This window comes from Lutra lutra, chromosome 16 (genome assembly GCF_902655055.1).
Source record: "Lutra lutra chromosome 16, mLutLut1.2, whole genome shotgun sequence".
NCBI classification, from domain to species: Eukaryota; Metazoa; Chordata; class Mammalia; order Carnivora; family Mustelidae; genus Lutra; species Lutra lutra.
In genome coordinates this window covers 18,814,498-18,827,039 of record NC_062293.1, presented here as the reverse complement: position 1 = coordinate 18,827,039, position 12,542 = coordinate 18,814,498, and the positions used below count along the sequence as shown (strand labels likewise).

At 56.8% G+C, this 12,542-nt stretch overlaps 2 protein-coding genes across 8 annotated transcripts in view; one reads left to right on the top strand and one right to left on the bottom strand.

Annotated features, from left to right (window-relative positions):
• The first annotated feature begins 939 nt into the window (after nucleotides 1-939).
• On the top strand, nucleotides 940-5,382 carry G6PC3 (glucose-6-phosphatase catalytic subunit 3). The gene is made up of 6 exons (XM_047706189.1): nucleotides 940-1,381; nucleotides 3,219-3,325; nucleotides 3,754-3,844; nucleotides 4,032-4,150; nucleotides 4,340-4,481; nucleotides 4,713-5,382. Exons 1-6 carry the CDS (start codon nucleotides 1,164-1,166, stop codon nucleotides 5,074-5,076), a joined length of 1,041 nt encoding a protein of 346 aa, XP_047562145.1. The 5' UTR covers nucleotides 940-1,163; the 3' UTR covers nucleotides 5,077-5,382.
• Nucleotides 5,383-7,337: 1,955 nt separating this feature from the next.
• Nucleotides 7,338-12,542, bottom strand: part of HDAC5 (histone deacetylase 5) — a 36,974-nt gene continuing 31,769 nt past the window's right edge. For all 7 annotated transcript variants that reach the window (XM_047706163.1, XM_047706164.1, XM_047706167.1 and 4 more), the window contains 12 exons: nucleotides 12,212-12,332; nucleotides 11,739-11,788; nucleotides 11,460-11,567; nucleotides 11,012-11,067; nucleotides 10,780-10,867; nucleotides 9,495-9,614; nucleotides 9,142-9,239; nucleotides 8,846-8,964; nucleotides 8,208-8,341; nucleotides 7,842-7,926; nucleotides 7,552-7,717; nucleotides 7,338-7,459 (listed from right to left, as the gene is read on the bottom strand). In XM_047706163.1, coding sequence (XP_047562119.1) covers nucleotides 7,420-7,459; nucleotides 7,552-7,717; nucleotides 7,842-7,926; nucleotides 8,208-8,341; nucleotides 8,846-8,964; nucleotides 9,142-9,239; nucleotides 9,495-9,614; nucleotides 10,780-10,867; nucleotides 11,012-11,067; nucleotides 11,460-11,567; nucleotides 11,739-11,788; nucleotides 12,212-12,332 — 1,185 coding nt within the window. In that variant the 3' untranslated portion in view covers nucleotides 7,338-7,419. The remainder of the gene's footprint in view (nucleotides 7,460-7,551; nucleotides 7,718-7,841; nucleotides 7,927-8,207; nucleotides 8,342-8,845; nucleotides 8,965-9,141; nucleotides 9,240-9,494; nucleotides 9,615-10,779; nucleotides 10,868-11,011; nucleotides 11,068-11,459; nucleotides 11,568-11,738; nucleotides 11,789-12,211; nucleotides 12,333-12,542) is intronic.

Sequence of the window (12,542 nt, the reverse complement as noted above, 5' to 3'; positions counted from 1 at the left end):
TTAGCAAGGAAGTGAAATGACATTTGTATCCAGCTTCCCCTCCCCACACCTTTTTAATTAGTGAAATTAATCTCTTTCCAAGAACCATATTTACATTCACAATTTCATCCACCCATCAGAAAACTCTCCAAGAAAAAAGTTGCTTCAGGTAGGAAGGAACTGGGGAGCCATTCAACAGTCTCCTCCCACCCCAGCTCTGCCTCTAGGCAGAACCTCGCCTAGAATAGCTGAGGTTTCTATTTTGTGTGTGTGTTCCTCGAGAAGATTATTCCAAATTTTGTCGTGGGTGTGTGTCCCTCCTCTTCCCATACCAACCCAGCTACTACCTCACGGTTTTACCTGCCCATCGGGGTTTTGGAAGGCAAAGAAATGGAAGGAGGGAGGTAAAGCAAGCTTAGAAGTGGGAGGAAGTGTGACTTAGACTGCTACGTGTAAGAATTTGCAAGTGTTTAGGGAAGACTCCTCAAAATTAAGAGGCTTATCTGTCAGCTTCCAAATCAATAACGGATGAATTTGAGCGGAAGATTCTTGGGCTGGGGGAGAAGAGCATGGTCTGATTAGAGGTGTATGTAAATTTAAGGTCCCGCTTCAGCGCTGACCGGCGATGCCTGGCTCCGCCGGTGAAGCAGTGCCCGTAGCCTTCACTTCATGAAATCTCAGAATATCTCTGGAGGGTAGCGGTACCGGAGAAAAGAGGCCTGGTATGGAATGAATCCACATGTCGGTGATAACACATCCATCTCGCAGCGGCAAAGCGAGAACCCCGGGCGCGTCGCCGACCCGCAAGTCAGTCCTTCCTTTGACCCGGAACAGCAGCGACAACCGCCTCTGAGCCCAATGCCCACGTGCCGGCAACAGCGGCCACGTGGGGCTCTGCGGAAACGCCTTCGCAAAGATTTGTCCCCTGCGCTGCCCAGTAGAAAGGAAGGCCCGGGAAGAGCACTGGAGGAAACGGTACCGGCTAAAGGCCCGGCTCGCGCGAGTCTGGGACTGCTGAGGGGCGGGGCAGGAGGCGGGGCTCTGCGCCGGCCGCGGGCCGGGGGCGGAGCCGGGGGCTTAGAGAGGTGGGCTTTGGACCGCAGTGGGGAGCCGCTTCCTTGTCTCCGGGACTCCTCGGCTTCCGCCTTAGAGCATAAACCCGCCAGGCCGGCTCCTGGGTCGTCATGGAGTCCACGCTGGGCGCGGGCATCGCGATGGCCGAGGCACTGCAAAACCAACTGCCTTGGTTGGAGAACGTGTGGCTCTGGGTCACCTTTCTGGGCGATCCCAAGAGCCTCTTTCTGTTCTACTTCCCCGCGGCCTACTACGCTTCCCGCCGCGTGGGCATCGCAGTGCTCTGGATCAGCCTCATCACCGAGTGGCTCAACCTCGTCTTCAAGTGGTGAGACAGCGAAGCCCTCGGCGCCCTGGCCCCCCACCCCCAAGGGCCCTGAGTCCTGGGCAAGCCCTGATCTCTCTAAGCAGGTGCCTTAAGGGCTCGGACCTCCCCCGCCAACCCGCCCCACTGAACCCATAGCCTTAAGACCTCCTCTCCCCTACCCCGTGTCCCCTGACTTTTTTTCCTTTGAGCATCACTGTGCATCTTGGTCTCAGACCTCAGAGTCCCCATGTTACTCATTAAACCCGTATTTCTCAAACAGGCCTGATCAGAGAAATCACCTAAGAGGCGCCTTTAGAATGCAGTACCTCATCCCACCTCAGACATACAGACTTAGAAATTTCAGGGAAAGGGTTGGGAATCTGTATTTTAAGAAGAGGCTAGGGCGGCTTAAGTAGCATAAAGTCCTGCTTCTCAGCTCCCCCTTTCATTCATCTAGACATTCATTTATTTGACATAGTTGCTAAGAAGCATGCTTTGTGCCAGGCTTCACAATAGCTGCTAAGGTGCTGGAGAATTAAGGTGCATTTCCTGGACCGGGACCAGCAGCTTGGGAAACCCTTGCAAACTTGCTAGAAATGCAAGATCTCAAGCCCCAGGCCAGAGCTACTGAATCAGAATCTGCATTTTATCAAACACCTCAGATAATTGGAGTGCCTAGTAAGACTTGAAAAGCACTGCCTCCCAGGAAACACTTGCTCCTTCCTTTTCTCCTCCGTTTACTAGTGGGCTCCTCACACAGACTTAGAAGCTGGGAATCCCAGGCAAGTGTGTGGGGCCCCCAGGGCTTATCTCTTGGTGCCACCTGTTCTCTCCGGGGTGAAGAGGGGAGCTATGCCTCCCGCTGGGCGTGAGCTGCTCCTCCCCATTCACCTCATCCCCTGTGGCCTGATGCCTTGCCTGGGGGAGGGAAGGGAGTTCAGAGGAGACATTTGAACAGGCTGGAATGACTTGCTGAAAAAACAAAATAGGAGTTACCCTCCCCTCCACTCTTCTCTGCAAGAGTTTCATCCCTCCTGAAAAGGGAAAAGCAACGGTCTCACCATTTCCTTTTTGCCTAATTGCCCTTTGCTTTGCTTTCTCTCTCTGCTCAGAATCTGTGTGAGCCGTGTTGGGTAGACATGCTCAGTGCCCCTCCCCCACGTGACAAAGCCCTTGTTCATTTCCTAAGTGTGATTGGAGCACCTGGTGTGTGAACCTGGTGGCAAGGAGAGGCAGCTCCCTTTCTTGTGTCCCTCCCCAGCAGCATCTTTTCTGCTCTCCCACCTTTTCTCTTTCTGGCCCCAGCAGCGTAGCCTCTTCTGTGTGCTGTTTCCCAGGGTCCAGCGAAGCACCTGCCAGGCCAGGGGATCTTGAGCTTTTGGTCCTCCTTGTTCTTTCTCAGTTTCCTCTGTCCATTTCCCTTTCCCGGTTTCAAACACCGGAGACACACCTAAGGAGTTCACATGTAGGCTGGAATTTGGGGAATAGGAAGAGGGAGAAGCAGGAGCACGAGTAGGGGTCTGGGAGCAAAAGGGGCAGGTCCCGGGCTCACTAGGAGTGAGAAGAGTAGGGCTGGTCCTGTAGTGGGATAAGAGTGGAATTAATGAACATTTCCGAGTGCGCACTTGCACACATGTGCACGCACATGGTCTCTTGTCTCCTCATCACTTCTTTAAAAATAGCGTGCATTCTCTTCCAAAGTAAAAAAAAAAAAAAAAAATCACTGCAAGGTAATGCACAGAATTGGACTCCCCTGCAGACTCCATCATGCAGGCCCTCCAGAAACATCCTTCTGCTCCCCGCCTGTTCCCCTGGCTGCATGTGTGTGTAATGTCATCTTGCATCTGTTCTCTTCTAGGTTTCTGTTTGGAGACAGGCCCTTTTGGTGGGTCCATGAGTCTGGGTACTACAGCCAGGCCCCAGCCCAGGTTCACCAGTTCCCCTCTTCTTGTGAAACTGGTCCAGGTAGGAAGCCCCAAACCTCCCTGTCCTGGTGTGGTTAGGGTTTGGTGAGTGTTTCAGAGTGCTTTTCAGCCAGGGTGGCCTAACCAGACACCCAGCCCCTCCGTTACTGACCCAGAGAACAAAGAGAGCCCGGGAAGACTGAGTTGAATTCTGGGAGGAGAGCGCCCAGGCCAGAGTGCAGCTAACCACCTTGTTTTGAGTAGAGCCAAGTGACACAGGGCAAAGCAGAAGCCTGAGAGCAGTGGGCTCAGGCAGCGGTGAAGTAGGCTGCAGGGCAGAGGGACCAAGGTGGGGCGGGGGGGGGGGGGCGGGGGGGCAGCGGTGGGGGTGAGGGGGAGGTGTGCAATGGCAACTGCATTCAGCTATCACTAGGGGCTCCTGAGTTCCACGCTCATGCTCTCACCTCAAGCTTCTGGATCCCCTGGCAGGCAGCCCTTCTGGACACTGCATGATCACAGGAGCCGCCCTCTGGCCCATCATGACGGCCATCTCTTCCCAGCTGGCCACGCGGACCCACAGGTACGCCTCGGCATTGCCTACCATCCTCCCAACCCCTGGATCCAAAAAACCCAGCAGCAGGGCAGCCTGGGAGCTGGAGTTCTGGGGGCCCTGGGGCATTTGGTCAAACCATGAAGTAAGTGCTTGAGTGCTGGGGGAAGCCGAGCTGTGCATGGACACCCCCTGACCTGTTTGCTTTTCTTTGTAGCCACTGGGTAAGGATGATACCCAGCCTGGCTTACTGCACCTTCCTATTGGCGGTCGGCCTGTCCCGGATCTTCCTCTTAGCACATTTCCCTCACCAGGTGTTGGGTGGCCTAATAACTGGTGAGCAGCTGGGGCCCCAGGGTGGGCCTGGGGGTGCCTCTGGCAGTGGGAGGACCGGTATAGGATCTTCCCTTTGTACAGTGGACCCCAAGGTGTCCTTACAGCTCAGACTATTTTGCCAAGCTGCCCTACAGCTCAGGGGGCTCATATCCCAAACCCCTTGAAGCTGCTGTTACCCCACTTCTCTAGGTGCTGTCCTGGGCTGGCTCGTGACCCCCCGCGTGCCCACGGAGCGGGAGCTAAGCTTCTACGGATTGACCTCCCTGGCCCTCTTGCTGGGTGCTAGCCTCATCTATTGGACCCTCTTTACACTGGGCCTGGATCTTTCTTGGTAAGTCCTGCTCTGAAGCTTGGGCAGGCTGGAGCCTGTCCTGCTTCGCCTGTACCAAGCCTTGGTAGGTCCCTGGTTTGCTGTAGCTAAAAGGGGACACGTTCCTTTTCACAAACACAGACTCTCCCTGGGTCACAGCAGAACATGGGGGTAGACCCCAAAGGAGCTAAAAGCCATTGGCCCTCATGCTTTGAGGGGAATCTTTCCTGGCAAAGACCCTCCTCCCCATAGGTCCATCAACCTGGCCTCCAAGTGGTGTGAGCGGCCTGAGTGGGTGCACGTGGATAGCCGGCCCTTTGCCTCCCTGAGCCGTGACTCGGGGGCCGCCCTGGGTCTGGGCATCGCCCTGCACTCTCCCTGCTATGCCCAGGTACGGCGGGCATACTTGGGACATGGCCAGAAGATAGCCTGCCTTGTGCTGGCCATGGGGCTGCTGGGCCCCCTGGACTGGCTGGGCCACCCCCCTCAGATCAGCCTTTTCTACATCTTCAATTTCCTCAAGTACACCCTGTGGCCATGCCTGGTCCTGGCCCTCGTGCCCTGGGTGGTGTACACGTTTAGTGCCCACGAAACACCACCTGTCCGCTCTTCCTGACTTCAGGTGCCTCCTGTTCCCATTTGCATCCCCCACCCCAAAAAGCTAACACTCCGTGACCTCCACACTCCGGAAGGCAGCCCCATTCCCTTTCCAGCTCCCAGCAGGCCCTGCTCATCCTCAGTCTCCCACTGCTCTGTCATCTGGTCTTAGCCCCAGAGAAGGGCCTTCTCTCCTCCCAGAAAGGCTGGTCGTCCTGCCTTCCCCCTCTGAGCTCCCAGAGAGCTAAGGCAACATCAAGACCAATGGGCTCCTGTAACACTGTGAGGGGCTCAGAACAGCCCCAATAAAGCCCTTGAACACTTCCGGATTCTTTTTCTTGCCTATGCGCACATTTCCACTGATCTTGCCTGTGTGTGTCCAAGTGAGACCCTCGCCAGGCCACCTGTTCTGCCCCCCCCACACCCATTTCCACGGAGACCTTCCGCCTGGGCCCTCTCCCCAGCATCGCCACCTAGGCCACAAGAGAGGTCCCATGAAATGCTATGGCTAGGTTTGGTGAAACCTTATCTCTAACCTCTGAGGACAGAGACACCGCTCTCTCCCACCCCAGCCTCTTGTTTCCTAAATTGGCTACTCCAGGGACTGGAGAAAAGCAGAGCAGTTTTTTGGGCCAGGATGGGGAATGAGAACCTCTATTCCATTTGGAAGCCCAGAGAAGAGAGACAACAGCCCCAGAAGGCACTGCCAGAAACAAGTTTATTTACATAAGGACACACAGTGTAACAGATTACAAAATACTTAACTGAAATCCATATCCAGGAAGACAAAGCAAAGAGTGGGTTTACATGAGAACCAGACCAGCCATGGGGAGAAGGAGGGTTAAGGGCCTGGAGCTGGGGCTCAGCAAGGTGAGGCTTGCTACACTGGGCCTAGCCCCATCCACATCCCCCAGGAGGATCTAGAACACACTAACAATACACAAGACACAGTACACAATGAGCCAATGGTGGTGGGACTCCTGGCCCTCTCCTAGCTCCCTCAATCCTACTCAGGCCCCCATTAGGATAATAAATATGTAAACAGACAGGTGAGGCCCTCAGGATGGAGTGGAAAGAAAGTATGTGTGGTGTTGGGAGGAAGAGGGAGGAAGACTCAGCCCCCTGGGAACCGCTTCCCATCTTTGGTTTCCTACAGGCTAGACCGCATTCCCTAGAAGACTTATGAGCTCCCCAACCTCTGAAACAGAGGGCCAGGCTGGGCTCCTGGGAAAGAGAAAGGGTGCTGTTCAGTTCCTCCTGTCTTAGCTCCCTTGGGCTAGTGACCAGCAGAGGAAGCCCAGGAGGAAGGGAAGCTATAGCTGAGGGCAGACTCCTGGGTTCCTGGGTTCTGGCCTTGCCCCTTCTAGAACCCCTACCCTCACCATCCCTGGGCTTCAGGGTCAAAGCCCACAGGAGGGAGGTGGGCCACTGACCCTTCTCATGGCCTGCTGGATGGCTGGGGTAATGTGGTCCTGAACAGCAGTGGGTCTCTCACCAGCCTGGAGTCCCCCTGCAGGGATCACGTCCCCCTCCCCAGGCTGTGCCAGCAGAGGGCCAGGGAAGCAAAAGAGTAAGGCAGAGAGTGGCCTGGTTCTGCAGCTCCCCCGGTCCCTCAGAACCTAGGAGTCCCACCCCATCCCTCCCCACACACTCTGACCCTCTCCAGCCCCTGGGAACGGAAAACAGGCCAGGAGAAGCGTGAAGTAAGATTGCCTGGCCCACAGACCACAGGCTCACCTCCTGGGGCAGAAGCCCTCCCCTCAGTGCTGAGGCCAGGAGAAAGGAGGGAAAGGGGGTCTATGCAGAGATGGTGAGGATGACAAAGAGGGAAAATGGTGGGAAACTGCAGGATGGGAGACCACCTCCCTTCCACTCTGTATCTTACACTGTAAAGCAACCTTCCCGATCTTCCCCTGAGGTTGGAGAGGGAAGGAGGGTGAAATTAAGGCATTTCCCCCCAAGTCAACTGAAGCCAAGGCACCAAACTTACTGTTCCCTGTTCAGTCAGGGAGACCCCAAAACCAGACGGTACTATCTGGGCCCCCATGCCCACCTTAAACTGGCCCAGGCTCCAAGGGGGAAAAGGACAGCCTGCGGGAAAGTGGGCATGGGACACAACATGGATGAGGGGCTGGAAAGGACACCTCCCCACACGCCTTACAGGGGAAGCAAACTTCTAGAATGGAGACGTGGGCCACGCTGTGGCAAGTTGGGGGCGAGGCCCAAGACAGCTTGGAGGAGCAGGGGGGCAAGGCTGAGAGACCCACACAGCACACGTTGTTGAATGTGTGACTTTTTGTTTTTAATAGAAAAAATAAACAAAATCACAATGATGAAGCCCAGAGGAATGGGGGCCAGGGTGTCACAGGGCAGGCTCCTGCTCCATGGGCTCCTCTGGCGGCCTGGAGGAACAAGCACAGGGTGATTGGGGGGGGCGGACACTGAGGTAGGGGCACCAGCATGGGCAAGGGCAGAAGTCAGAAAGGAAGCTTACCTGGGGCTGTGCTCCCGGGCTGCAGCAGCCTGGGCCTGCTCTGCCCCCACTGACAGCAAGGCCATGGCGCTCACAGTCTCCGCCTCCTCCGTCTCACCTGCCTGGGCCTCCCGCAGGGAACGGCCTAGACCAGCCGCGAACCTCTGGACGCAGCTCCAGTGTTTGCCTGTAGACAAGGGGCAAGCAGGGGTCAGGGAGAACAGAGAGCCCCATACTACATCCCCAGCCCTGGCAGGCCTGTAAGCTTCTGCCCCCTTGGCCGGCTGAGGTCTGAGCCTCATCTCACGCACTCTGGATCTCGATGACTTTCTCTAGCGTGGCCACTGCGTTGATGTTGGGCTTTTGTTGCAAGACTGCCTCGTCCAAGGGCTGCAGCTGAAGGGGAAAGAAGAGAAGGCTCATGGTGGGGAGTGAGCCAGGGTGGGGCCTGGTCCCCTAAACACCCCACATTCGGCCCCAGAGATCTCCCATGACAGGGGCGAACCTAGCTTTCTGGAGGAATCCTGGGTCAGAAAGCCTTCCCTGGCCAGCAGTGGTCTTTAGGACCCAGGAAAACCTTCCCACCTTCTTGATCAGTGTTGCTTGATCAAGAAAGGGGCCCTCCCTTACTAGCCTCTCCCTGGCCCTCACCCCCACTGCCTCCCTGTACCCCTTACCTCTACACTGAGCAGAGCCGAGACACAGGCCTCAGAGGCATCACAGATGGCGGTCAAGTCGTGGCCTCCCTCCAGGGCCAGCACCACCCGGCCCCCTGCCAGAGTCATCAGCTGCCTGGTCAAGTGGCCAAAGCCTTTAGGGATGGGTGAAGGGAGGAAGAAGGAAAACAAAACAAAACAGGAGAAGGTAAGGAAGAAGAGAAAATAAACAAAAGAGGTGGAACAAATAGCACAAAATAAGATGGCAAATTTAAGCCCCAATACATCTCCATAATGAAATTTAATGTCAATGGACTAAATGCTCTATTAAAGATAAAACAACAGATGAGATTTTAAAAAATTCCAATTATACGTCCCAAGGAACACCACTGAAACACAAGGGATCAACAAGCTCTATCCCTATGATCTGGGAGGAGACGTACCCTCTGCTACCCCACACCCACCTGCCTGTCCTCAAGTCCAAAGCAGGCAGAGGGAGAGCAGGAGGCTCCTGCCAAGATGATTCCAAGTCTTGGACCTGCCCCCCCACCCCGCTTCCATCCTCCCAGCCTCTGCAATACCAATCCCTTCCTGCTCTGTGTCCCCACTCAACCCCGTCCTCACTGCTCCGCAGCCTCCCTCCATCCCCCAGCACTCACATCTGGCAGTGACAGAGTAGCCACCCAGTGGAGACAGGTGTCCCTCAACAGCATCAAACCCGGCAGAGACCAGGACCACATCAGGTGAGAACTCGTGGGCAATGGGCATCACCACTGTCCTGCAAAAGGAGAGGGCCCAAGCTGACCCAGGCGGGTGGCTAGGCCAGGCCTCACCTCGCTCTGGTCCCCACCCAGAGACAACCCCCTCCACCCGCACCAAACTGAGTGCCTTCTGCCCCTCCCATGGCAGGGCCCAGGGGGCTCCCACCCCGCCCTTGGCCCTTCTCAGTCCCCACCTGAAGGCCGTTAGGTACTCCACGTCTCCGATGGGGGGGTCCACACCTCCCGTCCATGCCACGTTCACATTGTACCCCACGCCCGGCCCTCCGCCAACCTGGCAGCGCGGTGGGGCAGGGGTTATTCTCACTGCCTGGGGATCCCAGACATCGCCCCCACCCTCAGCCCTGATTCCAGCCCTTGCTCCACTCACCGCTGCTCTGCATGGAGGGGCAATTGGCCTGTGTGGTCCTCCCACTAGGAGCCCAGACTCCCTGGGGACCCAGCACCACCACAGGCCTCCAGGGCTCCCTGCCAGGTCCTGTTCTGCCACCTCCCCAAGGGGCCCCACGTTTGAGCCCAGGAACCATACCTCTTCAGGGGCCCCCGAGCCTGGAAAGAAGTTCCCGTTGTCGTAGCGATGCAAGGAGATGTAGAGCACAGAGGGGTCATTATAAAACGCTTGCTGGGTGCCATTGCCATGGTGAATGTCCTAGTGGGGAGGGATGGAAGCATCAGAAAAAAAATCCCAGGCTCTGGCCCCAACGGTCAAAATTCCACTTGCCCCCCACCTCCACTCTATGGTGAATTCGGGGGGTGCAGCCCATCACTGGCTACAGGGCATCGTGTTCCGTTCACCACTGTATCACCCCATGCTTCTCTACCCGGGGTCCGTGGGTCACTGTGCAGAGACACAAAGCCACGGAATACATACGGTGGACCTCCCTGCAAGCCCATTCCACTCAATAATTGGGAGGAAACCTTAGAGCTGGTAAGGAACTGAAAGCAGATACATTCTGATGAACCCAACGTTTCCATGAACTTCTAAGCCAGAACTGGGCTTCAAAGAGATGTCGTCTTTGCTGACGACTGCTCCTGGGTACTTCCCAGTCACCGGGAGTGGTGGGTGCCTTTCCCGCTGCCCTGAGAGGTGGGGTTTGAGAAGCGGTGCCCAGCAGCAGGAGCACACGCGTCAGGCCCAACACCCCAAACTATGTGACTTTGTGGCTATGTCACCCAACAGCTCAGGGTCTCCATTTATAGAAATGCACATCCAAACTTGTTTGTACTACTCGATGTGGCCAGGAGCAGTACTGTGTGTCCCAGCAGAGTCCGCCACCCCCCCACCCCCCTGCATTAAGAGTGGCTCCAGGGACGCCTGGGTGGTGCAGCCCATTAAGTGCCCAAACTCTTAGTTTCAGCTCAGGTCATGATCTCAGGGTCGTGAGATAAAGACCCGCATGGAGCTTCGTGCTCAGCACAGAGTCGACTTGGATTTCTCTCTCCCTCTCCCTCTATCTGCCCTTCCCACCAGGCATGCACGCTCACTCTCTCTAAAACAAATAAATCTTAAAAAAAAAAAAAAGAAGAGTGGTTCTAGCAATGCTGGTAACAGTCTATACTATTCGAGGTAGAAAATCTCAGTTGCTTGAGGCTACAAGGTGGGGGCCAAGATGGACCAGGGCTAAAACCACTTTCGAGTCTCTTTGTGAGGCGGGAGCCCCACGGGAATGGGAGGGCTGGGCGAATGCTCCAGCAGGAAGAGCTGTGGTAAGGCCTCAGGCCCAGCAGTGGTGTGGGCTCCTGAGGAAGAAGGGGCAGTGTCGGGGTGAGGCCCTCCTAAAGGCAGACCCCAACCCCAGCAGCCCACTGCCTACCCAGTCCACGATGAGAACCTTGCCCACGTTCAGCTTCTGCTGCAGGAGTTTGGTTGTGATGGCTACAGAGTTGAAGAAGCAGAAACCCCTGGTGGCCGGGTAGGGGGAGAAAACGGTTGGGGAGGTCAGCTGTAGCAGATGTTTGCTCCCGGAGAAAAACAGACACATCAGCTCAGCTGGGAGGGAAAAGGGAAGGGGGGAGGGCAGTGGGTCTGGTGGGAGGGGAACTCACATGGCTGTCGACTCCTCAGCGTGGTGTCCCGGGGGCCGGATGATGGCAAATCCATTCTGAAGAGGTGCAGATGGAGGGTCAGAGACAACAAACAGACAGGCAGGCAAGGTGGCCACAGAGAGGGTGAATACAGGAGGAAAAATAAACCAGGCAGGGAAGAGAACCCTCATGCTAGGAACACAGCCACAGGCCACGTGTGCCAGCAGGCACCATCTCTGACCTTGAGATACCCCTGAGAGCATCAGATGCCCCTGCCTCCTTCCCAGTCCCCTCCTGACCCCTCGCCTCCCTGCTGGTCCAGGAGCTAGCATCTCCCACCCCGACTCCGGCACCTGATAGTTAAGATGCCCAGGGACAGTGCCTTGCTCTAGGGAAAGGCAAGGTTGTCTCTGTCCTCCACCCCTGAGGACCAAGCCAAGGGGGGCCGCAGCCTTGGGCACACACTCACCTTGAGCTCTCCTGAGGCCACCTTGAAAGCCAGCTCCACCAGGCAGCCCACTGCCATGCGCACAGCACTGGAGGAGTGCATTTCATTCCACACAGTGTCACTGTCCACCTGCGGGGGCAGGAGAGCAGGCTTCAGCGTGCCCCCTGCAGGGGGAGGGCAAGAATGGGGGTGGGCACCTGGACAGTGGGCCCAGCAGCCATGGTGGGCAGGAAAGGCGAGGCAAGAGCTGGGAGAGCCACCCACCCACCCACCCACCCTATTAGCAGGTACCCTACTCACCCCAATGCCCCCGCAAGGCAGCACGGCATACATCTTCTGGCTGATGGGGCCTGCATAGAAGAGGGACAGAGCTACTTGGGAAGCTGGGGCCCGCAGAGGGTGGCGAGCTCCATGCCTGAAAAAGGCGGCCAGACCCAAGCAAAAGATAGACCTCTGTGGCCCACACCGGCTGGAAGAGGTCTGTGCCCTATTCTGGGGAGGGGACACCTTACTTCTGGGGCAGATGGCAAGAAGAAAAAGGAGATGATCAGGGAGAAGAGCAGAGCCCTCCCCTATCACTGACCCGCCCCCTTCTACAAGCCACAGTGCACCCCACCCGTGTGATAGTCTATGTGGACTGGAGACGCGCACCCTGGAGATGGGCAGTGCAGCAAGGGGATGGCCTGTGCCCTAGGGGACCCACCTCCTTACCCTGACAGTTCCCTATCCCCGCAGGGTGGTGGACATAGCCCAGACCCCGCCTGCCAGCTCACCCAGCAGCTTCTTGCTGTCCAGCTTCTGTCGGTTGAGGGGGCTGGTCCCATAGAGCAGGGTGTGGTACTCAGAGTGCACCGTCTGGATCTCGTCCAGTGTGGCTTTGCGACCCCGGATCCGCTGCACAGGGAGAGCAGAGGAGGCCGGTGAGGGGACACGCCGAAGGCCCAGCTCTCCCTGAGGCCCACACCCTCTCTCTGCCCCACAGCCTGGGACACATGGAGCCACTTTCTGGCCTTCAGAGAATCCAAGGGTTTTTGTGAATGTGCGCCCTGGCCCCCAGGCGCCCCGGTCCAGGACCAACCCAGTCAGCAAAGCGGGCTGCAAGGG

What these genes read in the sequence shown, in the direction of transcription:
- G6PC3 (XM_047706189.1), top strand. Translation starts at nt 1,164, where the DNA reads ATGGAGTCCACGCTGGGCGCGGGCATCGCGATGGCCGAGGCACTGCAA. An exon ending in CTCAACCTCGTCTTCAAGTG is followed by an intron (nt 1,382 to 3,218) that starts GTGAGACAGCGA and finishes GTTCTCTTCTAG; the next exon opens with GTTTCTGTTTGGAGACAGGC. An exon ending in TTCTTGTGAAACTGGTCCAG is followed by an intron (nt 3,326 to 3,753) that starts GTAGGAAGCCCC and finishes ATCCCCTGGCAG; the next exon opens with GCAGCCCTTCTGGACACTGC.